Source organism: Phoenix dactylifera, unplaced genomic scaffold (assembly GCF_009389715.1).
Source record: "Phoenix dactylifera cultivar Barhee BC4 unplaced genomic scaffold, palm_55x_up_171113_PBpolish2nd_filt_p 000532F, whole genome shotgun sequence".
Lineage (NCBI taxonomy): Eukaryota > Viridiplantae > Streptophyta > Magnoliopsida > Arecales > Arecaceae > Phoenix > Phoenix dactylifera.
The window spans coordinates 173,435-199,576 of record NW_024067941.1 but is presented as its reverse complement, the minus strand read 5'-3'; the positions used below and the strand labels follow the sequence as shown (position 1 = coordinate 199,576).

At 37.0% G+C, this 26,142-nt stretch overlaps 2 protein-coding genes and 1 pseudogene across 5 annotated transcripts; 1 reads left to right on the top strand and 2 right to left on the bottom strand.

Moving 5' to 3' along the window:
- Nucleotides 1-545: 545 nt before the first annotated feature.
- Nucleotides 546-11,569, bottom strand: LOC103723257 (H/ACA ribonucleoprotein complex subunit 4-like). Of its 2 annotated transcripts, none has more exons than XM_039119346.1 (2): nt 9,453-11,568; nt 546-944 (listed from the first exon to the last, which is right to left on the bottom strand). In XM_039119346.1, exon 1 carries the CDS (start codon nt 11,373-11,375, stop codon nt 9,462-9,464), a length of 1,914 nt encoding a protein of 637 aa, XP_038975274.1. In that variant the 5' UTR covers nt 11,376-11,568; the 3' UTR covers nt 546-944; nt 9,453-9,461. The 2 variants fall into 2 exon arrangements, 1 of the variants encoding a protein (XP_038975274.1); XR_005508523.1 differs by having other exon boundaries at nt 667-944; nt 9,391-11,569.
- A 2,583-nt stretch (nt 11,570-14,152) lies between these two features.
- LOC120106349 (armadillo repeat-containing protein 7-like) lies at nt 14,153-20,537 on the top strand. 3 transcript variants are annotated; one of them, XM_039119344.1, is made up of 8 exons: nt 14,153-14,450; nt 14,702-14,886; nt 15,242-15,278; nt 17,953-18,026; nt 18,103-18,196; nt 18,468-18,550; nt 19,946-20,140; nt 20,234-20,537. In XM_039119344.1, exons 2-7 carry the CDS (start codon nt 14,815-14,817, stop codon nt 20,114-20,116), a joined length of 531 nt encoding a protein of 176 aa, XP_038975272.1. In that variant the 5' UTR covers nt 14,153-14,450; nt 14,702-14,814; the 3' UTR covers nt 20,117-20,140; nt 20,234-20,537. The 3 variants fall into 3 exon arrangements, with proteins under 3 accessions (XP_038975272.1, XP_038975271.1, XP_038975273.1); XM_039119343.1 differs by having other exon boundaries at nt 19,946-20,491; XM_039119345.1 differs by having other exon boundaries at nt 14,690-14,886; nt 19,946-20,491.
- A 2,149-nt stretch (nt 20,538-22,686) lies between these two features.
- Nucleotides 22,687-25,748, bottom strand: LOC103723186 (annotated as a pseudogene).
- Nucleotides 25,749-26,142: the final 394 nt, after the last annotated feature.

The following is a 26,142-nucleotide window of genomic DNA, read 5'->3' as shown; positions in this document are numbered from 1 at the left end:
GATGGTCCTGATTGCCCTCCCTCTTTATATCTCCCTCCGCCAAACACCACCGCTGCCAAACCACTGTTACATTTTTCGGCACTTTCACCCGGATTTCTCAATTATGTGCTGATAAATAGAAATTTACAAGTTCCTTTTTGTTTGGTTTACTTAAAATTTATTTTGTTGTGCTACGTGTTATCAGAGAAGGTTAATTGAGTGATTTGTTTGTAAACCAAATCTTACGTTTCTTTTCTTCCTCACCCGACCATTAAGAAACCTGGAGTTCTTTATTTAAAGATACCCACGAATGAAAAAGGCCTGCATGCGTTTTCGAAGGGTTTAATGAGTTTGAAGAACTGAAATTGCATGGAAATATCATTGACACAATTATGTGTTCCTTGATTGGTAGTTAACCACTGCAAAGTGATCACACCATAAATATCATTTTATATTCACTTATATCATTTTATATGCACACATATTTAACCTTTTCTACTTATAATATATACACTATAAATTACTTAACTCTTTTTTTTTATACCATAAACCCAAATCAAATGGCATAAAATGAAAATATAGCTTCTGCCAAATTTATTTGTTTTTCCTCATCAATGCTGATAATCTTCGTCAACATTTTCTTTCCTTTCTCAGCTCCAATAAGAATAACACAGCAAAAGCAATATAGAAACGAAGATTCCAACACTCTCCTCGACCAAGGTTAAAAAAAAGTTTTAGCTGTCAACCAAGGTAAATAAAGAAAAAGAGTTTTAACTGTAAACACATCTTTGCCAGGGAAAAAATAACTTCAATACAATCATAGCTTCTGCTTATCACCACCTTCATGCTGTTTTTTTCAGCTAGCGTGGGTCACTTGCTAGCATTCAGCAAGATACTTAGTAGTGCGTGTCCGTGTCAGGCAACAAATAAGTTTCCCTATTTCCAAGATTCTAACTCAGTTCTTCCTGCAAGAGGAAAGAAAGGCAATTACATAAACAATAAAATATTGCAAAACCCATCAAGCCAATAACTTCAATGCTATCCATGACCTTAAAATTTTTTGACAAAAAAAAAGGAGGGGGAAGGGAATCATTGAGCGCCAATACTGAATTGCATATACATAGATGCTAATCTTGGTCACAAACAATGAGTTAGAGCTTGAAAACCTTTCTCAACGCCATTGATGTTTCTCAAACTTTCCTTCAAAGGTGACAAAAATGAAAGCCATTGTGACAAGTAAAAGTGAAAGGAGAAGCAGCATGCATTTTTTTTCTGCTCAGAATAATAAGCACTTTGTTGGTTACCATACTCTCTTCTGATGGTTGTCTTGGTTCGACTGCATGCATGAGGATCAAGGACAACTTTCACTTGCTCTTATATTGTAGACAGATCAAAGATCTCTGGAAGCATGTCTTTCTTTTAAGCAGTTAAACTCTAATGGCAGCATCCTGGTATAGCACTGTCTCAAGATTGATTTGATCCTATATGTATGTATGTATTGCAAGGAGCTGCATCGAACATTGGCTCCTCTAAATCGATAATTTCTACTCAAAATGTTTACTAGCTCTAATTCCTCTAATAAAGAATTTGATCAGAATTTATTCAAAATGTTTAATCGATTGGCATGTGTATGAGGTAATAGCAAATGATTTCAGAAAAGCTTGGTAGGTGTTATATTTGATCTATGGTTAAGGAGTAAAGTTGCTAGGTTCTTCATCATCTACGGGTTGATGGGTAGTCTGTGGGTAATTTTCTGAATACATTATGATCATAGATAAAAATTTAGAAGCATGAGATTTAATTTCCTAAGACTTGTCTGCCCTGTAAAAGTTCACAATATGCATGAGATTGCTCATGAATGCCTATAAATAACCATAAATAGACTGCTTTAACAAATCACAGAAGCCATCTTTTCCTTAGTCTTCAAGCTTGGCCTGTCTCTCGCAGGACAAGCTTTGAATTTTTTTATGAATAAAAAAATTCTGCAAGCTGTAGCAGCAAGTTCCCATTGAAGTTAACCACTGCCCAATTATGTCCATTTGAGACGCATCTTAATTCTAACTATGCAAAATGTTACGGCTAACAAAGAAGAAAAAATTTATTATGTAAGAAGTTATGTTTCTAGCCCCTATTGCTACCGACGCAGCTCATAAAGCTCTATACATACACCATCATCCCTCCCACATGATCTCCCTTCAATACAACAATGTAGCACTACTAAAGTTTCCATGTCATTTTATTAATCCATGTTTAGATGGATAAAACTGAACAAATCCATCCACCTCTAATATATTGCAATTTTAATTATGTCTTAGATACCTTTAGGCTACCTACCTAAAAAACACCAGATAAATATAAAGAAATGAGTACAAGTGCTTCAATATGTTATTTAATAGATGTCACCAAACCATTTTTACGGTTGTGACACAGAAATTTTAACAGACCAAGACAAATAAATGGCTCCCTTAGTCTTTGATCGTAGAATATAGACCTTAGATTCTATATCTATGAGTTCAATTTATATCATGCAGGGTAATCTCCATATCCCAAATCTTCAAGAAATTCACTATAAGGACCCATAATACCATAACTGTACCCATCTCTAAGTATTGGGGTGCAGGTATTTTGGCAAAAACTGAGTGTCCGGGTAGTGTAACAGAGATTCCATGTTACATTTTTTTAAAAGAAATTGGTGACTACAGTGTCCAACATTTTTTTTTTAAATGGCACCACGGGATTAATGTAGTCATACAAAAGGAGAAGGCACAACCATCCTTAATGGCAGAAAACATACATTTTCAGTAATTTTTTCACCTCTCTAAAAGCTCATAAACAAGTAGATCTCTGTCTATTAAGCTTAGTTTTAATAATCCCCTGAAACCAACCACCACCGAAAAAACAAAAAAAAAAAAAATCTTCACCATTACATGCGCGCGCGCGCACACACATATATTTGTAGTACGTACATGCATATTTACATATGTATGTATCTACCAATATCTTCCCAATATGATATGAATTGGTATGGTACAGTATCAAACCGACACACAGTATGCCTCTACATGATGACATGGCAAAAATTAGGGTAAAAGACATGAACAGTACCCCCTTTTATTTGCGGTTAGCTTCTATTGAATGTCTTAAAAAATTACAGACCTCGTTAGTCTGTTTAACAATGGGAGAGAAACTCACCTGCAATCCAAACTACCAAGATATGAACACTATCATTTTTATCCTCTCTTTCCTTCTTATTTTTTCCATTTTCTTCATATTTCTTATTTCCAAAATAGATAAATGCGAATTTAATAAAGTATCACTCTCCATCAGGGAGACCTATCAATCCTTTCAAGTTCATATCTTAGTGCAACTGTAGAAACAACTCCCAACCTTCATCTCTAAGTGCTTCCAACTTCATAATTTATTAACACCTGACCCACTTGCCATGGAACTAAGCTCACAGCCTTGCAACACTAAATTTTTTCATCAAGTTAACTTCTTCCTATTTGTCCTCAAAATTTCATCATTCACTGAAATGTTAAATATCTCCTCTTTCTCCAGGAAATAAAGCAAAATATCTCACTGCCCTTATGAAGTCCGCATCCAACATGTCCAACAAAACATAATCGCCACATAACTAAACAAACATAAAATCCCAAAGCAGCTAAATGCTTCCATAGAACACACAAAGATTTGATTCTCAAAAGAAAGGGTCACGAAAAAGAGCAGGAGAAATAACGGGAGTTAGCGTAAGGAATGATAAGTTTTCTGCTGCACTCTAGCTCAAAGAGGCAAAAGAAATTTAAAACATATACAGCATTGAAATTCAGAAATTTGTTTCGATCCACAAGTTCTATCAATAAGAGTATTGTGTCAATTATGTGAATGCTAAATAAAATAAGTGCATATTCAAATAGGCGATCTTGACAACAAAATTGATTCCCGAGAATGCAAGAAAACAACAAAAGGCCAGGCAAGATTCGATGAAGTCAAGGTTTTAAAATTATGTTAACAAGCTTAGAATTAATATAGAAGTGCTTGTTGGTTTCAGTATTACAAGAGAAAAAGGATAAACAAAGCTAGAAACTACAGAACCTCAGATGTAATAACAATCCTACAAGCAATATGACCACTGGTTCAACAACTCAATGGAAATTAACATATGCACTGAACATACACAAATAAAACCTCTAATAATATTAACTTAAAAGGATGAAGCGGTGACAGGTATATAAAGAACCCATTAGATCCTAAGGACCCACTAAATCCTATGTCCAGTTACCAAAATTACAACATTTAATTTGGTAAACTTCCAACTCCAGGCAATTGTTGAATTATTTGGAAAATCAAGATAAAATATGAACAATCAACTGTTTTCAGTATCAACAAATAGGCCATAATACAATTTATGGAAAAAAGATACTGAACCGCATAAACCGATCTAGGATTCAATTGCATAGTCCATTGTTCATGTATCCATATCCACCATGCCAGTATCTTGTTCAGATTAGTTTTCTTTGATCTTTTGCATGCCTTCATATAATCTTTTGGTGCTTAATGGTCCAGAGCTGCAATATGATGATAAATACATTTGCACACAAGGCGATCTATTATTTGGATTCAATTATGTTCTACTTTAGAGGCATGTATATAAGAGCATAGGCCAAAGATAGTATATTAGATCACACAGTCATTTTTCTGTTTAAGGGTAAGACCATATGGAATGGAACAGTTCTTATATGGGAACAAGTAGTACGAATACAGTGAAAGCGCTGCAAACTGGCTGTCTATGAGAGGTGGTTGTTTTGAGAATATGAGAACAGCATGGAACTGGTTCTGTGTAAACTTCAATGGTGATTGTGGTAATCTTCCTTGAATTTGCAGAAAAGGCAGAAGACAATTAAAAGCCAGTTAGTTGTTTTGAAAAAATATGAACTGCATGGAAGTGGTTTTGTAAACTTTAATGGTGATTGTGGTAATCTTTCCCGAATTTGCAGAAAGGGCACAAGACAAAAGTCAGGTATTTCTTTGCAGAAAAGCTAAAAATTTTATTGGTCTCCATTCTGCTCATGCCCCAGAACAACTGTGATTATCCAGTTTCCGCATACAAATGGGAAGTGGTTTAAACATCTGAAGCACGTTAAAGGGAAAGGACTGAATTACTGAAAAAAAAACAGTACTTAGAAAATGGTCCCTCTTCAAGTCTGAACCCAATAAACTTTAGCAAGCAGGGAAGGAGTGAGTTAACTATTTAGTAGCGATCATATCCCAAAACTAGTGACTTATAAATATGCTATCCAGGGAGGAAGGCGGCCCGGGGGATCCCAATTCACCCAAAATTGATATAAAGGTAGCCAGCTGATCCTAGCATTGGCAAAGTCAAAGGACGGGAATAGCACATGACAATAAAGACGTGCCATCCAGAGCCTCATGGATGCAAGACAGTCAGGAGTTTCAATTAAATATATAAGAGGTTATAGTTCAATTGCTCACAGCATCTTTATATTTTTGAGTTCGCAAAACTTCTTATTTTCCTAAGGCTACCACTTACCAAGGTTATTTTTATGAGAATAAAGTAGTCAATTATATCATGTGATATTAAACAACCATATATCTCATGACATGGGATCCATTCATCAAACTGCACACAAAGAATTTGCAACCACCAGGTTCCTTATGATGGAAGACAAGGATATCGTAAATCCTACCCAAAACTGTTTTCTAATACCAAATTGCAACCATAAACTTCTGATTTAACTGAGACTATAAACAACAGCTGATAGATTTTGAGAGTTGTTGTGACAATGAGTCTAGGACGACACTCATGGTGCTGGTCTGTATACTCTGACTTCACAGTACACATCAACTATAGGTTTCAACAAGGAGAAAAATACTAGTGGCTTAGTGCTGCTTTTGATTCTTTTTCTCTTTTTTCTCCCTTAATTTTCTTTAATGTTCTTGCTAGTCAAGGTTATGTTATTTCTGTTAAGAAAGCATATTGTACACAAGAAAACTCTTCAATTTTTTATTAGCAATCTTACTTGATTAATACAAAAAATCATTTGCTTCCAGTTATATTTAATTCCTATTTCATTAACCCGATATTCACATTATTTATTTTCATAACTTTCTTAGTGATGCAGCTCTAAGTCCTCGACCATTTGCATTTGATAGGAGTTCCAGTGAATCAAGATTATAAAATTAGCAACAATTTGAGAAGTATCATACTGTATTATATTATTCATCACTTATAACTTTTTTGTTCCTTTCGCATATAATTTTCTATCTAGATTTTGACACTGTATTCCTTTTTTTTCTATCCAAACCCAATCAGTCCTTTTCTCTTGAGATAGATAATTAAATCATTAATTTTTATTGAGTAGACAAAATTGTCCTACCAATCTTGATCTGTGAGTTGTGTTTTAATAACATGCAGTATTCCCTCACCATGGGTGTTTGTCCTCATCAATGATTTTTTTTTTCTTTTCTTTAAAGAAGAACCCCTCAAGCTTATATGTACCCACATGAACTTAGCATCAAATTGAATAGCTGAAGAAGGAAGTGGCTGGCTCAATGAAGAGTGCTAAAACAGAAACCACACCTGCAGTTTCAGACTACTTAGATCAATCTCAAACCCATTTACTATCATCATGACTCCAGCATTCCGAAAACCATTAGACATTAAGTTATATTTTGTCGGCGTCTCATATCAAATCCTTCTTGCCTCTGTTTCTTGCAGAAACACCTTGAAATGTCTTCATTCTCATGCTCAATGCCATGTTAGCAGTTCCCCTCCAGCCATGACATCAACCTAAAGTCCAAAGAGTACAGTTCCAAACCTCTCAAACCGTCTTGGCCCCCTTTTCCAAACCATCCACCACCCCCTCTATTGGTAGCATATCAAAATGTTAAACTTCAAACAGGAACTCAACACTAAAGTCAGCCTCATTATTTCACTACCAGAACCATTTTATGAATGTTGGAAAACAACAAGCTTAGTCTGTTCATAATTTGAAGGGAGGAAATTTAGATGGCAATTGTCAGGAGAGGAAGCCATTCTCTAAAGCCTATACAGTGTGTAAAATACAAGCTTGATCTCCAAGTTGATGAGTTATTAACTAGGAAATATCAAATAGTTTTTCTTTTACCCTTTTCCTGGGAGATATATATATATATATAGAGAGAGAGAGAGAGAGAGAGAGAGAAGAGAGAGAGAAGATCATGTTTCATATCAGTTCAATTCTGCCTACTCTAAAGAAACCAATTAATTCTGGATTAATCCAGTTTCCTTTTCCCAAGGAATCAGAGCAAGCAATAAAAAGAATAAAGCACTTTAATTCCCTCAAAATGAATGTTGCTGATTTATAGAATAAGAACTAGAACTCCAATTGTTCTTGTTAGTTTTTTTTGTAATAACACAGCGTTTACGAAGAGGCAAAGGGGATGATTTGGCTCTTGGTTTAATGGTGGAACAAGAGATAGTCTTCTAGCAAGGTCACACAGAGGGGCATTGAGGACAAATAATAGAGAACGGTTGTTGATGGATGAAGATATTACAGAACTGGAATGATGGGTCTTGCAATAGGAACCAAATTTAAGGGTATTATTGTCATTTAAAGAAGAAAAGGATAAAAGCAATCTGCTTAACGAATACTCAGTCTTTTTTGTCCACCAAGTCAATTATTAAGACCTATTAGTGTTTGTCAAGAGAAAAGAAACTACAAGGGGTCTGAAATAGCAAAAAAGGGCAACAACATCATGATCCCCCTTTTAGTTTTCTGCACATATGTTGACATAAAATTATTATTAAAAGGTATGTTATCAGAAAACTGTACCATTAAAATAGATTGTGCAATTGGATTTGGGACCAGATGGTGGCAATTTTATTTAATGAATAGAGTTCTAAATTTTTTTTGTGAATATCAAAAATTTAATGGTAAAATGTTTTTGTATTACATTAATTTAGGTGGTAAATTTAATTTGCAAGATTTTAACAAACATTGTTCCCTCTCTTGCAACCCCCGCCCCTCAAAACACCTTCTCACCAAGTAAAGTCATGGTTTTGCCTCAGATGCTACTTGTCTATATAACTTCAAATATTATCTCCACAGATAGCAGGCCACCTAAATAAGATGTATTACTGAAAGTAAGATTTAGGGCAGTGTTTGTTAATGTTTATATATATGAGGGTATTATTAATGTCTGTCCTCAGTAACATGTCATGCGGTTCACTTTAACTTACAGAAACAATGTAAATTTGAAATTAATGTTTTTTACAGTTGTCAAAACAGAGAAGCTCAAACAGGTATTAAACCTTGTAGCAAATGCAAGGTCCTTAATTTTCTAGTTAATAATTCTGGCATGTAAGCCCATGTTCTATCTATAGATCAATAGGACAGCTCAAAGGATACATGCATTTTGACCAATCAGTATCAGCTCATTCAATCATAGATAAACATTAAAAAAAGGCTGACTTCAACATAAAATCTTAAACAAAAAGCAAAAGAGTGGCAAATCATGTTGCAGAACCAACAGAACATTTCCAAGTAATTTTAGACATCATAAAAGTTGACCACTTTAACAAGAGAGGGGGGAAGAGAGAGAGACAGAGAGAGAGAGAGAGCAGGCTTATTAAACCTATTCAAGCTTCTCAACATCAAATGATTGAACAAACGTCACACCTATCAGTGATCATGAAATCCAACAATATTTTACACTTCGACAAGTTCTCATTCTATGTTTAGAGGTTTGCTTTTATTAGTGATATGACAGTAACTTGTGTGTGCATGCAAAACCCAGAATAAACCTTTCCTTGCAGTTATAGATCGAAATATGCAACTGAATGCAAAAAAGAGCTACTAAGGAATGCCCAAACAATTGTGCAGATTGGCATAACAGGGGAGTCTAGAATATAGTCTTGACTAGAGATGTACGGTGATTATAAATAGTAAAGATTTAGAATTCTGAAATTCAGGGTCATAATGTTTCATTTACTACAATATGTAAAAGTGAAAGCAGAGATGAAATTCAGGAGCATAGAAAGGAAACCGATATGATGACTGTCGATTAATATTTTCCTTGTGTGATGCAGAATTATACCTGAGCGGATGCAAATCATGAACTAAATAACAGTAACCAAACAAAGAGCATCCAAATTGTAGATATAAATATCAAGAGGATGCAGAATATAACATTTTACCACAACTAATACAAAACGACATAATTATGTCTATATAAATCGTTATTGCATAATAAGCAAAAGAAGCCTCTCTGATACATCATCATTTCCAGAAAAAGGAAGACAAAAAAACAGTAAATAAAACCTACGAGCCATAGCATCAGGCTAGCCTCATTGCAGCCACATATGCAGAGCTAAAAATGAGTAAGAGTTCTGCATGAATTTTACCACTCAACTGCATCAATATGTGAAAGGTCAACCAACTTTGTTGCTTGAAGATGACATCCCAAAGACTCACCTCATCCACTCATGCTGTGCCCTCTGCATCCCGATGCTTCTTTTTCTTCTCCTTCTTCTTCTCACTTTTCACTACTTCTCCGTTGTCATCTCCTATGCTGCTATGTAATTCATGTTCCCCACCATCATCACCTTCTTTACTCTTCTTCTTTTTCTTCTTTTTCTCCTCCCCATCCTTCTCCTCATCAGATGATCCTAGTTCACTCTTATCCTTACTGCTTTTCTTCTTCTTTTTCTTTTCCACTGCCTTCTCCTCATCAGACAATACCAATTCTCCTTTCTCCTTGTCTTTCTTCTTCTTCTTTTTCTTCTTCTCGCTCTTCTCCTCTTCAACCAACACTTCCTCAACCTCCTCCTTCACCTTCTTCATCTTCTTCCCTTCATCCTCAACCATAGCATCCTGAATTTCTTCAACCTTAACTTTCTTAGCAGCAGGGCTTTCACCTCCTTCCTCCAATTTACGCTTCCGCCCTTCATCGCCATCATTCCCATCCCTGTGCTTCTTCTTCTTTTTCTTCTCTTCCTTCCCTTCTTCAACTGCAGCCCCCTCTTTTGGTGCCACTGACTCTGGCACTGCTGCAAGGCCTGCAATCATTGTGTCCCCTCCAGTCGGCAGCACCACATTTCTAACCCACTCTGCCGGTGTCTTCTCATTTGGCTTCCCATGCTTATCCAGCAGCCCTTGCGCAACCATCTTCTTTTTCATCAATGCCCTCGGCCCCAGCCCCCACTTCCTTGGGTAAGTGTCTCGATCCATCACCACTCTCTTAATCCTCGCCACCGATCCATGATCGCAGGTCGCCATCACAGCAGTCGTCATCTCTGCAATCCCAAGCGCAACCGCCTCCCCTTTCGTAGTCATCAGCACGACCTCCTCCCCAACCTCGATATCATTCTCAAACCTCAGCAGCCCGGGAATCATCAGCTTCGCGCCATAACAGATAGCATTGACAGCGGAGTCCTTCACCACCAACCTCTTGTAACTCGTGAGCAAAACCTCTAGCGGCATCACCGCCCGCCTCAGATAGCTCTCATCCTTAAAATTGTCATACACCCACTGGGCGTCCAGAACGTCATGCATGGTTACCATGTTATCCCTCTCTCCGAGGATCCCGGACCGGACCCGCCGCAGCTCCTGCATGTGCCCTCCGACACCAAGGATCAAGCCCAGATGAACGCAGAGAGTCCGAACATAGGTGCCAGCCTCGCACGAAATCCAGAAAACCACGAGATGCTTGTCAGGATCGTACTCAAGGAGCTTGCTTTCATAGATGGTCCGTATGCGGAGCTGGCGCTTGACGGCGGAGATGAGCGGCGGGCGCTGGAAAACAGCGCCGGTGAGGGTCTCGAGCGCGCGGGCGACCTTGGCGACATCGGGGACGGCGGAGTGGAGGCGGGCGATGCAGACGTACTCCTTGCCCGCGCCCTGCTGGGACTTGACCAGGCGTGTGGCGCGGTCGATGCAGACGATGAGGTTGCCGGTAACCTTGGGGTCGAGGGTGCCGCTGTGGCCGGTCTTCTCGGCGCGGAGGATGCGCTTGATCCAGGCGACCACCTCGTGGGAGGAGGGGTTGGAGGGCTTATCGAGGTTGATGATTCCGTAGCGGAGGTAGTCGGGGAGGGGGCGTTTCAAAGGGGAGTGGCCGGCGGGGAGTGGGGTGTAGTGGCCGGTGCGGACGTTGAGGCGGTCGTAGTTCTTGAGGAGGATCGGCCACTTGGACGTGTCGATCGAGGGGGTGAACGACTGTGGCTTGATGAGGTAGTCCTTCTGGAATGGATCGTCATCGATGGCGTCGGCGGCGCGGGAGATGGGGGAGTCGTCGTCGCCGTTAGCGGCCGCGGAGGACTTCTTGTCCTTCTTCTTCTTCTTATGCTTCTTCTCGGAGGTGGGGGAGGTGGAGGAGATCGTCGGGGGCGTCGACATGGTGATGGGGTGTGGCGGGGATTTAGGGTTTTAGGTGGATGTTCGAGGGGGAAATGAAGGAGGCGGCGAGAGGATTTTAAAGAGGTTTTGGATTGCCTAGCCTCCGTCGTTTGTCACGAATCTTATTGCTCCCCCGCTTGCCATAAATAAAACGACATGCTCTGCTTGAACCCTAGCGAGGCTCATGGAGATTTACTGAGTCTTAGGACTATCGATTCGTTTGGTTCAGAGGAAAAAAAAAAAAGAGTATATGGTCAACAAAAGATTGGAGAAACAATTTATATTTAGTTGGAGTTTTTTTAAAAAAATAAAAAGATATTTTTTTGTGAAAATAAATTTTTTATATTTTATGAAAAAAATATAAAAGATGTAAAAAAATTTAATTCTCACCGGCTAAGAATTAGAGGTTTTTTTTCTCCAAAAATACTCTTAAACTTCTAGATAGAATAGGATAAGATATTTTTCTTTATTAAGAGTATAATAAGTATTTTACAATATTTTTTTAGAAATGTAGATACTCAATCAAACATAAGCCATTCTAGAATGTGCTACTTTCTCATGGTTAACCAAATATACAAAAATTACTTTTCTATGCATTATATATCTAAATATCAACTTTTTAGAAAAAAAATATTTTAGAGAGAAAAATTCTTTCTGTGAACCAAATAGGTCTTATATAAGTTATTAGCCATGGAAAAGCTTACTTGATGTAAAGATAGTAAAATCGGAGTTTTAGTTTCAAATTCAATGTATAATGATCGTCATGAAGCCATATTTCGAAACAATGAACAGTAAACTGCAGCTATTATTGTAATTTGATCTAATTTACTAAATTTTAAATTCTTTGGATATTTTGAAACAAGTGATACTTCCTTTTTGACCACCTAGTTGGTTGGATAAATATTGTCTACTAGTTGTACCTAGTCTAATGATTTGCTAATGGGGCGATATCTCCTATGTGTAAACAATAGATAAAGTTTAGAAAAATTACTAAGTTTCTAGTTTTTATTTTCTGAAAATGTTAGAAAAGTAGTCATGAAATGTGTTTTTTTCAAGATAGTTGTTATCTATTACCAATTTCTATAGTAGTAGACAATTTTTTATTTTTTTATTTTACAATCTTTAAAATAGAAGAAGATGGAAGTGTAGCATTTGTTTTTTGGTACAATAAGTATAGAATTTCTTTAGAGTAATATGGCACAAAGGAGAACTATCATAGAGACATTGCTATGGCAAGGGAGAAATATTAAAAGGATGCCTAGATGATCATAATAATGTTGTTACAACTAGCTCTTGTTATGTGCAATTTATGTGCACTATATATGTAACTTTATTTTCTATAAAAAATTATGCATGATAGTATCTTAATAACAATATATTATTTTTTAAAAAAATTATTTGATGAAGGAGGGCAATTGGATCGAATCGGGTTGGATAAAATTCATTAATCTGAATTTAATCTATTTGTTAAACATATCAAAAATTTAGATTTGAACCTAACATATTTATTAAATAGATAATTCGACCCAACCTGCATAATCTGTTTATTAAATATGTAAAGATAAGTTAAATGAATTAAACATGTTAAATGAATTTTTAATAAATTAAACAAGTTATTCGAATCAAGTTAAATATAACAGAAATGCATCAAGCAGGTTTTAAATGGAATGGCTTAAATAGGTCGGGTCATGATCCAATCCAATTGTTAAACTAATCAAAATGGATTAATTAGATCAAGATTTAAATCTGAATCCAATCTATTTGATAAATAATTTTTTTAAAAAATAATTTTATCCAATAAGTTAGGGTATAAATTGCCTCTCTATGTGTAGAGAGGAATGTGCGCGTGTTTTTTTCCCCCTCCCTCTTTCGACCCTATGCAGCGCCTTAGGACCGTGTGAACTCGTCTTTGGGATCGCGTTACGCCAGATGGTCAACGGACCACTTTATGCTCTGAAGTAATATCAACCGTTTGATGGTGGTTTAGATCTTGAGAGTCATAACCATAGATGGAACCTAAAAGAGCCGACTTAGGCCCTGTAGGAGCTATTGGCAGTAGATCTTTTGAAAGTAGAGATTTTGAAAGTAGAGTTTTTATGAAAAGCTATTTGCTATTTGTAACTATATTTCTTAAATGCCGTGCCACTTTAATATATATTTGGTAAACAAACCAAATTTTTTTTTGGTATGACAAAATGATCAAAAAGAACATTACATAGTATTTTACAACAGAGCATAATAAAATATAATATATATTAATACATAAATATATGATATAGTATAATATTACTGTAATATAATATAATATTATTATAATAGAGTAATATAATATTGTATACTATAGCATAATAATTTAATATAATATTAAATTATTTAACATAATATATTAATGATATAATGTATTATAATATTATATTTATAGTATAATACAATAAAAATAAATAATTATAATTATTAGCGTAAATTAATTTTTTATAATATAACAAATTTTCTAATTAGGTGATAAAATTGGTTAAACAATTATTAAAGAGTTATTTTATATAATTGTTATATTTTATCACGAATATTTTGGTCAAGAAAAAAGCTTTCTACCGGGCTAAAAAATGTTTTTCTGAAAAGCTCCAAAATGAAGCTTTTTTTTAAAACTAAAACAATTTTTTAAAATTTTTATCCAATATTTTTATTTTATATAAAAATATTTTTGGAGAGGGAGGAAGAGCCTTTTGCCCTTTTGGCCCTCCAAAAACTTTTCCAAACGGGCCTTACTCGGACCCAAGAGCAAAATAAATCATACATAATAAATACTGAGGTCCATCGTCCGTCGCTCCATCTCCTGGCCTCCTGCCGGAGTCCGACCCTCCACCTGCCGTATCGCTGTGACCTTTAACTCTGCCGACCTCTACTTCCACTCGGGTGAACGTCTCCGAAAAACTTTTTCCCTCTTACGCCAAGCCGCGTCCGCTGCTGCCACCGCCGAAGGCGTCCCATACCCCTCTCTCCGCCTGCCGCCGCCGCCGCCGCCACCTCCTCCTTCGAACACCAGTCCTCCGTCTCTCTCGTGCTCCAACAGTCCTGGTAATCTTTCTCTATTGATCTCAAGGGAAACGTATTATGTCTTTTTTCTCGAGGATAAAGGAAATAACTTGAGACAACTCCACCTTCTAATGGCCCTATTTCGAGTTGTTATCTCCTGTCTTTAGATTCTTTTTTCATCATTCTATGATTTAAGTTCAACTGTTTGTTCTCTTCTAGACATTGAGAAATGGTTATAAGTTCAAACGAAGTGATTTTGAGAAATTTTTCTGAGCTGGTAGATGATGTAATAGGTCAAAATTATTATTTTTTTATCCCGATCCATTTACGGGGAGGCGGAGAAGAGGAGGAGAGGACTAGAAGAGGGGTCGCCGGCCTATTTACAAATCTCTTGGGTGCTTGCGCAATGTTCACCAATGACCAGAGACAATTGGAGCGCACTGGGAAATACGGCACTCCCAGGGTTCAATACCTCCAGGTATGCACTCTTCACCCTATCTTCTCTTCTAAATGTTAGTGGAGGAGTCCTTATGGGTCTTTATGTTTCCAGCTTAGCCAGTTAGCACTTAGAAATTTATATTCTTAAACTTAGTTTTGATTGATGTGATTTTGGAATACTTGATGCCTACAAAAAGAAAAACAAAAAAAGTTTTTTTTTTGATGAATAATTGATGGAATTGGGTTATAGTCATATCAACTGGAGTTTCTTGGCCTGAGAATAGCAATCTATGCGCTACTCTCCTGAATATTTATGTTGTATGCGTGGTGTGATTTTCCGTCATTTTAGTTAATTGGAATTTGTTGCTTACCAATGCATTCCTCTTTTGTTGCAGGAGCTTGTGACCGAGTTTCAGGGCACATCCAAAGAAGGTAATAGATGAGTATTAGTCTGGCTGTGCAATTTTTTTTGGTGGTTTTACATAATTGAGTGCATGTTTTCTCTTAGAATCCTTCTAGTAGAGAATACATGGTTCTGGAATTACTTGCTGATAGAGAGCACTTATCATCAGCAGAGTACTGCATCTACTTTGTTTATAGAAACTTGCTTATCAAGTTAATGGTATGAGATAGCCTTTTGTTTTTCTGTCACCTGGATTAAGCAGCAGTGTATTGATGCTTTGTTGTTAGTTGTATAATAGAATCAAAACCAGTAAATGTGCTCGGCCGGTGCCTTCTTATCATTATTAATGTTCAGCTGGAAATGGATGAATCTTTATGAGGGGGTATTTTTTTTTTTATTGCATATCTACAGTCATGTTTATGCTGTAAGACTGATTATGAAGGAATAAAATCTGAAGTTCAATGCATCCTCTTTGCAAAACTATGCTACATGTTAACTACAAGCGCTTTTCCATAGTTGTTGGGTCTTGATTTGTGAATCCACCATCTTTCTTTCTTATGAAGGACCATTAGCTTTGCCGAATTTGAGCTTTCATGATTCACTTCCTGTATATTCATTTGATGGTTTTGTGGGTTTCCACTCATCTCTTTAAAGTCACAGATTGGGTCCCTGGCCTTGCCAAGATTGTCGTTTTGGTCATTATTGTGCATAGTCATACCATTTGAACCTGGTCTCTATTTCTCTATCATTTATTTTTGCAAGATTTTACCTTGTTATAGCACATATCCACCTTAATATACTTATATTGGTCAGTTCTCAAACATTGTGAACTATGCTGCTGTTGACCTTTCTGTGTCCTTCCCTCTATGCAATGAAGTGTAATATATAAACTCACTCCCACATTCTTGAACTTTAACATCTGTATTCATAAAAAATATTGAGACTATCTTCATTTAACTATCAATTTTTTATATGTTTAAACTTGAAATGAACTGTGTAGTTCGTTATAGATTTCATTGTATGTACTGTTTAAATTATTTGCTTTCACAAAGCACTCTTTCTAAATAATAAGTGGTATATATCTCATGTGCACTAAGTCGTTACGAATGCAATATTCTTGGCATGTTTCAGGTTTGATAAGAGAACAACTATGTAGAACTTCTATAATTCACTCCTTGTTGGCTTCTTTACTCCGGGAGCAAAAGACCTCCTTAAACAAATGACAGCTGAAAATTTTCCTTGTTCCCTTTTCTGAGAGACTCCAAGCACTCACTCTTTTATTAAAAAAAAAAAAAAATCTCCTTAAAGGTTGAAAACTATGCTTCCGACCACTCTTTCACCTTACTAGTTACATATGACTTTGAGTGGTGGGGTGGTAGATCCACATCCTAACTTAGGTCATCATGTAACTAGCACATTACCACTTAAGTGGGTCCAACGCTCTAACTACAAAGTGTTTTATTTGAAGTAAGGTCCATATTAGACCAAATTAAACAACTGATATATTTTGGTGCCCGTAAGGGATCCGACAGCAAATAATGCAATCAATGGACATCACTTCTTCAAAGCCCACAAAGGAATCTCACTTCATGAAAAGGACATCTCCTTTTAGAGAGGTATTTCTAATGCTAGGAGAGACAAAGGAATGGATACTCCTTCCTGCTTTCTCACTTCTTCCCTCTAACCATTTTCTTCCCTCTGTATCTTCATTGTGCTCTTATATTCTTTTTCTTTATCACTCTCTTGCTTGCATTGAGTTCCCTCTTCTCATGGTGAACACATTCCTCTTTATCTTTCTTTTCTATCGAGCTCCTTGAGAATTTCCCTCTACTGTTTCTTTTTTCCTGCTTGAGTCCATCTTTCCCAGCTTCCAAGGATTGGGAGTGGCATCAAGCCCTATTTCTGTCATTTGCTTTCATTTGTGATCTTAGTTCAGAATTTAATTTGTTAGAGATTCTCTGAGTTGCTAGAAGAGATGTTTATGGAGGAAACCAATTAGAAGACTGTGATGAGCTAATTTATATGCTTTGTGGGAGTATTCTACACATTGGTTTGGGTTCTAATGTTACATATCGAGCTATCGTTTGCTGTTTAGCATGCTGCCTTAAAAATTTGTTGGATAAGATAATGTATTCATTAAATCGGTGTCAATGGTTCCATCATACTGATTTAATTTGATCTAGAAAGTTCAGCTTGCATTAATACGAAATCTAGTTGAGGAGTTGATCCAAGATACTGCCAAGAAAGTCAGTTGCATAGATTTTGTTGTGATTTGTTTGTTTAACTGCTTAAATCTAGTTTTTTGTTAGACAAGCTAACTTTACAGCGGCAAACTGGGTAACAAGTGAATTTAAATGAATGGGGCTGTGGGCTAAAAGCAGTGAGTAATTGCTTACCTGCATTATTATGACATTCATATGTCAGTAAAATATATTGTTAATTGTTATAAATATTGCTAGATTTTGGATTGACTGTACAAAAAATTCTAGAAATGCATGTCTTCAGGAGATAAGACAAACATGGGGCATGCACATGCACACATGACTTGTGATAGCATGTGTATTCCATGTTTAGATTTTTGTTTGCTGAAATATCTCAGTGCTGCATTTCTTTAGTACTGTAGAATTCTACATTTACTGGAATTTGATAATGGACCATGGCCCATTTTGACTCATGGCTTTCTATCATCTCATCATGTGACAGAATCGAAAGAGAGAATTGTTGCCCATTTGGCTAACTTCGCATACGACCCCTACAATTATACATTTCTGCGCCAGGTACTGAACTTGAATATTTATTGACCTGAATATGGATACTCTCTTGTTATGCTCAGAGAATATGTTGTTTATACAGCTTAATGTTTTGGAGCTATTCCTCGATTGTATAACGGAGCCAAATGAAAAATTAGTTGAATTTGGGGTTGGCGGTATCTGTAACTCATGTGTTGGTGAGCAATTTGAACTCAAAAATCAGTTAGTTTGTGGCAGAGAATTAGCTTTTGTTTCTAATATGAAATGTGAAAAAACAGCCAGCAGTTTCTTTTTGTTCATTGTAGATGTATATCCACATTCACTTTGGCATAGTTTAATGTTTTTATACAATAGCTTATTACATTAGGTGTAGTTCTGTGATTTTTATATAGAAAATTGATAAACTTTGCATGTTTTATTTGTCAAGATAAGCATGCACAATAACTTGAATTACTGGCTGTGCTGCAGATCCAGCAAATTCTGCAGTTATTATCCAGTGGGGTGGAATCCCTTTGATCGTACAATGCTTATCTAGCCCCGTTAGAAACACTGTAAGTATGTTTACCTGGAAACATAAACTCTGTAAGTATGTTTACCTGGAAACATAAGCACTAAGTATGTTTACCTGGAAACATCAACACTGTAAGTATGTTTACTTGGAAACATACGTTAGAGATGGCTCGATTTCACTTTGTCCTCCAAATGAATAGACTTGAAGTAATATTAAAAAGAAAACAGATACCAGATGGCTAACCTATGTAGCCATCACAGGATGGCATTATGGCAACTTGCTTTCTTAGAAGCTAAGTGTTTAATTGGTTTTGTTGTGTATGGTAGGTCACTTTGATAAATAAATTCTAATCTTCTTGAAACAAGGGACTGTTTCCTGCAACTCAATTGCATGTATTTCAGATACAGACTGCAATTGGAAATGCTGCAATTAGTATTGCAGTTGCAAAAACTATTTGTATCTGCATGTCTATAGTCAGAAAGTGCAAATGCAATTACATCTGTTTGGTTGTATGATGATGGAAGATAACCCTACTAAACCCCCTCAAAAACTATTTGTATCTGCATGTCTATAGTCAGAAAGTGCAAATGCAATTACATCTGTTTGGTTGTATGATGATGGAAGATAACCCTACTAAACCCCCTCAAAAAACAGTAAATTGCTTACTTTTTGTATTATAGTATAATAATAATCATATTATTTTTATATTTAATAAAATAATATTATTAAATTAATATTAGATTATTTATATCAATATAAAATAATTTGATTATATTACTGCAATCATAATTATATGTTTATTATATATATTATTATAATAACTAATAATTATATAAATAGATATTATAATATAATTGTATTTGTTGTTATTGTAATATTATTATTCTCTGTATTATAATAAGAATCATTATGGTGCAAAAATAATAATTGAATAATTATATTATGATCATTATAGTTGTTTTGTTGCTAGTATTATAACAATAATTATCGTAGTAATATGATATTATAAAAATCATTTTCTGTTATAATAGTTATATATATATATTTTATAATAATAAATTATATTTTATAATATATATGTATTGATATAACTAATATATTTAGTATATTTAAATTATATTATATATTAAATTCAATTTTGTAGGTAGTGAGGGGACTCTTTTGAGGACTGCTTCCAACTGAAATAAATCTTGTAATTGGATCTGCAGCCGATTTTGCATGCAATTCCAATTACAATATTTAGACTTTTTTTTGTCGTTTAAAGCAGCCTGCAGTTGCAATTATAGGCTTCTAAAATGCTTCTTTGGGTGTTTGCAGTTTACTTTCAGGATTTGTGCAACTGCAACCGGCTCAATTGCCAGCAAATAAATTAATTTTATTTCAGCTGTACAATTTGAGATTTTTCTTGGCTTTTAATATCAAATGTAAATTGCAGGTGAGTTATGCTCTTGGAGCTCTATACTATCTCTGCAATCCTTCTACTAAGAAAGAGATCCTGAAACCGGAAGTTGTTGAAGTAATAAGAAAATATGCTGCAGCTGAAGGTGTTAATGTGACTTTCAGCAATCTGGCCAATGCATTTTTGGACAAGCATGTAAACCAATGAAATTGATGAATGCTGATCGTAAGGTTGGCCTAATCCATCAGTTCTGATATTGGATGCATAACACTATCATTGTATTCTATATTTATTTACCTTGATATCTTCTCCTTTTATGTCAAGCAAGTCGGGTTTTAAGGTTTCTTGTTCCCTTGATCTTTAAATTCCATGAAGAGGTATAGTGGAAAGGCTAGCTGACAAAATTGAGTACTTGGGAGACTGAAAAGATTTTTCTCTTTTGTACTCTTGAAGACAGCTGGAGCTTCATCAAGTTCACTTATTGTCCTTGCCAGAAAGAATAGATGCCATACTACATTGTGCCCTTGTATTCACATGTTACACTTACGAACAAATAGATAAAAGAGAATAATGTTTTTAGGATTGACAGCCATTCAAATGCTTATCAAAAACAACCATTAAGTGCTTAGTTGGCCGCTTAAATGGCTATATGGTGCTAAACCACTTAAGCCTTTCCTACCTAAATGTCATATGTCCTTTTAGTTTGGTTGGCTGTTGAACTTTGCTCAAACACTTAAATAGCCATTTAATCTGCCTAGGTGCTTCTCAATGGTGATCTGGCATCTTTCTTTTTCCTTTTTTTTTAAATTGCATGTGCAATGCTTAATACATTCTACCTGAATTAAATAATCAAAATGATATATCATTTATATTAGCTAACTTAATCTAAAAATTAAATTGGGTTTGTAGTTTGTAATGCTACATGTAGCTTCTTCTCAAGGCATTATGCTACCTAGAACATGGTCCATGAAGATGCACCTATGTATGCAAAGATTACAGAAAAGTGAACCTTTTTCCACCTTCCAATCTTTATGTTTGTTCTCGCAATAAGCAGTATTAGTGTAACCCTTCATTGCCAAAGGAAATTTTTCTTTTTGGCCTCATTCACTTCAATTCTCTTTGTGGCCTCCTCTGGAGCTCATCTTATTTATCATTTTATTTTTAATTATCACAGTTAAAACCCTTGCTGCTCTTGGATTTAAGTGCTGATCCATACAGGATGACTATATATATGCCAGTGCTACATGCCGCCAGTGCCTTATGGGCATGTAGCACTGACATGATACTGGTTGTGTGCTTGAACTCGGCATGCTAGTCTGCCAGTGTCTGCCAAGCAAACCATGTGAGTGTCAGGCTGGTGTCATTATTATGCTAGCATCATTATGCCAATTGATATTTGGCTTCCATGTTTCTATGCCTACAGTTGACAGCAAAGTTGCTACTAATCACTAAATAAATTTAACTAGGTATCTCATTTCATTTTCATAGTTTAATAATATATCTAGTACTTTTATATAAATAGTTTATTTTATTATTTTTTACTATCTAGCTCTATAGTAGTCCTTTTAAACCAACGTCGACGAAACCAACCCAAACCGGCCGGTTCCGCTTGTTTCGAACCGTACCGGTGACTCACCGATACGGTTTCGGCTCAGAAAATGGGATGCATTCTCGAAGTCGGAGAGGGAGAAGGAAAGAGAGAGCGAGCGGAGGAGTGAGGGAGAGGAAGAGGATGCCGGCGGAGGGCCTGCGGAGCCTGGCAGAGGCCGTGAGGGGGCCGACGCTAGGGAAGAAGGGTTGCTTAAGCAACCGACCAATGGAAGAGGCAGAACGAGAGAGAAAAAGAGAGAAAGAGAGCGGGGGAGGGAGGGAGGGATGCTGGTGGAGCCTGCTAGGAGGCCAGCGCCGGAAAAGAAGGCCGCTTAGGCGTTTGAAACAGAGTCGGCCGCTTAAAATATTTGTCAGTTCGTAAGTGAAGTCAGTAATCAATATGCCGACTTTACTTACGAAGTTGTAATTTTTTTGAGCGCCCGACCCCTGTTTCGAATGAAATAGGGGGTCGGTCGCTTAAGTGGCCTTCTTAGGAAATTTAATCGTGCATAGTCCCCACTTAGTCTTTCTTACCAAATTGAATAAACAGAAATATCAAAAGATACTCAAACCCAAAAAAAATTGAAAAAAAGAAAAAAAAAAGCAAAATATTTGCAGAAAGTAGCACTAATTTTTTTATTTTCTTTTATTTTGTAATTTTTTTATAGGATGAGAAAAAGGGGCTGGTCTCAGGGGCCGCTCCCATGGGTTTAAACTTTAGCCGCAAAACTTAACCACTATTATTGATCGTTTAAAAAAAAAGTCAAATTTCTGTGTAAATTTGATGATTACTATCTATGCCTATCTTTTCTTAAATTACCATAATTAGATTATTTAGTGGTGAAAACCTAAGAACAAAAGATAAGATGTTCTCTTTTTTTTTCTTTACTACCTATGCCTATCTTTTCTTTTTTATAAAGTGTGTTTTATATTCACTAACACTAAATTCAATCTAAGTTTTATGTAAATTCATGCATCACTAACACTAAATTCATGTAGCACAAGATTTATACAAATTTGATATCACCAATTTAGAATAAATTTCAAGCCTTGATGAGATCAATTTTTATCTGTTGTATCTTAATTTAAAATCAAAATTGCTTGAGTAAATTATGAGGTTTTTGAAATAATTTACCTTTCTAGAGAAGTTGATCTGCCAGTATTATGATCTGCAACGAAATACGTGAGAAAACCAAAGATTAATACATATAGACTGCGACAAAAATCTGATGACATTAAATTTCAAAATGTTTCAAAACTTCAACTACCTTGCAGCAGGCTACGTTTTCCATCCCAATTCTTTCCATTACGACATGCTTTCAAGGATCAGATGGAGACCCATCCCCTTCCTCCACCTCCTTTTTCACCTAATGTGACTAAAACTAGAGAAGGGTCCTGTACTAGCTGTCTTTGCAACAGGCTTTGGTGCTTCAGGAGTTCCAAATACATTCCAAAATCTCAACGTTTCATCCCCCGCCAGAGATGCCACTGTGCGCCCATTTGGACTCTTCAAATTCCAATAGAAATAGACCCCATCAACAATCAAATTTATAACATATAAATAAAGTCATCAGAAATCTATAACTATGTTAAGTCTGAAGAAAATATCAAACATACCTGAACCATGAAGAGAACCCGAGAAGTATGGCCCGTGAGCTCCGCAATCTTCACCATCGAAGGGTACTTCCAGAGAGTCAGTTGGTTTTGAGTAGAGCCATGAGAGCTCAGCAGTTCGCGCTCGTTCTTATTCCACAACAAGGAGCACACTTGGGAGCCGGTGTCCACTGAATTCAACCGGACCCCGGTACGGGTGTTCCAAAACTTGATGCACCGGTCGCCGCTGCCGCCACCGGATGCGAGCAAGTTGCTCTGGAAGGGACACCAAGCAAGGGCCTTAACCGTAGCCATGTGGTCCTCCAACTTGTGGAGCCACTGATTCTGGCCTGGAGATGGATTTGAAGAGGCCATGGATAGGTCCCATATGTGAAGCAGGTTGTCATTGCCTCCACTCGCCAGCTGCTGTCCTGAGCCTGACCACTTCAACCCGCAGACCTCTCGCTGGTGTCCTCGGTAGGTCTGCACAATGTGCGACCTTACTCTCACATCATTATTAACGATCTTTCCATCCATCCCCCCTGTTGTGAGTATGTTGTTATTCCAAGCAAGAGATCCAACTCGAGATCCATGGACTCCTCTCAAAGTTCTCAACTGCAAATTTATAAGAAACAAGTATTTAGAAACCACAGGAACCATCACTTTGGATACAACAAGGAATCAAGAACTACTGCATAGTACACTATCTAGAACCCAAAGAATTTAAATTTCACAGGAACCCAAAGAATAGGCAAACAAAAATAAGGGGGCAGAGAAATGACACTAACCAGGTTGCCGGAGCTCGAGTCCCACAATTGGATGTCGGAGGAGTTCAAACCAGCAGCAATATGGCGCCCATCAGGAGCCCAGCTGACACTAGTGACAGGACCCACATCTTCGTCCACGGTGAAAAGCTCGGACGTAGATCCATCTGAAGCATCCCAGAGATGCACCGTGTTCCCAAGGGCGATCGACAGAACATTGCTGCTTCCCCAATCCAGCAGATTCAGATATTAGTCATCAACAAGGTCTGGTGCATCAAGAATCCTCTCAGCAGACTGCCAATGATCAAGAAACCCAAGAAAGTTGAGAAGAGAAACAACAGCATTAGGCCAAGAAGAACGAAATATAGAGAACAAGACGTTGCTGAAGAAGAAGAAAACTCACCTGGGGAATGTATCTCTGTGGCTTTGCAGACTTAGACGGATGGGAAGAGGCATTGGAGTGGGCTTCTTGGAGGATACCTTCCGCAGGTGCCTGGGGCTTACTCTTGAAAGCAAGAATTCGAGTTCTATTATTCAGAAGATTCTCGGCAAGAAGCCTTCTGTATGTCCCTTTGGATGGGGATGCAGCTGCAGCGTTCTCCTTCTCTTTCCTTCTCTCTGTTAGCAGGTAGTAGGCCATGTCAAAATCCATGGCAGATCGGTCCGGAATGAATCTATCTCCTCCCTTCAATTGACCAAAAAGGAAAAGTAAGCCCAAGAAAGCAGTATTTTCACACACAAACCATAAAATGGAACACCAAAAGAAGAGAGTATCAAGAATTCCATAAAGGAATAGAACCTTCAAGAGATTGCAAGAAAAGCACACATCCAAGAGAGGGACGGTGACCAGGAGAAAAGATTTGATCACAGACTGCAAAGAATGTTTAGATGATACGGAGAAGATGAAACCAAATAAGGAAAGCAATCTTCGAAAGGACCCGTAAAATCAGCAAGCCAAGAAATCAAATGCAGAGCACAGAAACATCAGTATAGTCCTAAAAACAAATGTTTTCTCCATGAGGCCAAATATGAACCAGTAATTTTCCACAGAGATCAGGAAAGAGAATGTCTTAGGGACAGAAAAGAGGCAAAAAGAATTCTTTCAAAAGGACTCGTAATATCAGGAGGCCAAGAAATCGAATCCAAAGCACGGAAACATCAGCATAGCCCTGAAATAAATCCAAGCCAAGATGATGACATGAACCAGTAATTTTCCACAAAAATCAGGAAAGAAAACGTCTGAGGAACAGAAAAAGGGGCAAAACAAAAAAAATTTCTTGAAATCACATAGAACTTTTAACAAACATCTGAGTGACAAAGAACATATGCATATAAATCATAGGACAACGAGACAAAACCCATATGTATGGAAAAGAACTAATTCCTGCCGATCACAAATATTCTTTAAAAGAAAGATGATGCTTACGCTCTGCCGGGAAGAAAAATCCTTCGATGAAGAGAGGAGAGAAGGCATGTAAGGCCTTGAACCGCCTTCTCGAAGAGGGTGGCGAGATGCAGGCCGGGCCTTCTCGGAAAAGATGCAAGAAGAGAAACTTCCGGCATCCATTGCTAGCAGCAAACAAAAATACAAGAAAACAAAGACTAGAACACAAAATAAAGAAATAATTACACAGATTAAAACTAAGATAAAGAGAAACCCTGCACCAAAGAAAACGTTAGCGAGCAGAACAATTAGAAAACAAAGAAACTAAAGGACTCAGAATGAAGAAGAACGCAAAACGAGAGCTTTTCTTTGAGGGAGAACTGATTGAGATCGTTGCAGGGAGAAGTTCGAGAAAAGAGCCCTTTCTCGTTCTCCTGAGAGTTTTTTCTTTTTGCTGAGACTGATTGGTTTGGGATGTGGTGATCCCTTTTTTATTGACGGAGGACGGTGTTAGGGTTTTTGGCTTTTCAAAACCCTCAAAGGCTTCGCGGGGAATATAGCCGTTGGAGGGGTGAATCTTTGACCAGGTCGTATTGCGATCACCGTATCCTGGGTTGCCATAACGGGCACGTGCAAAGGGGTCCGAAGGATGAACGGTTGTGATGATAGGTAAGATTTAAGGGGAGAGGTGAACGGTTGTGATCCTGCTTAGCCTCCAGCTTAGTTTTGTTTGTAACTGGGACCAGGGCTATCCTAATAGCTAGCCCAGTATGAGAACACCAAACTTACAAAATAAACATAAACGCCAATCAAATTTGTGGAAACCAATTTGAGTGTCCTTTGAGTTTAGATTATACCATGTTTTACAACAACGGATAAGAGGTGAGGGGCTAGCCAAAACC

Coding starts and splice junctions, on each gene's coding strand:
- LOC103723257 (XM_039119346.1), bottom strand. CDS start 11,375: ATGTCGACGCCCCCGACGATCTCCTCCACCTCCCCCACCTCCGAGAAG.
- LOC120106349 (XM_039119344.1), top strand. CDS start 14,815: ATGTTCACCAATGACCAGAGACAATTGGAGCGCACTGGGAAATACGGC. Junction 14,887..15,241: donor CCAGGGTTCAATACCTCCAG/GTATGCACTCTT, acceptor CTTTTGTTGCAG/GAGCTTGTGACCGAGTTTCA. Junction 18,197..18,467: donor TATCTGTAACTCATGTGTTG/GTGAGCAATTTG, acceptor GCTGTGCTGCAG/ATCCAGCAAATTCTGCAGTT.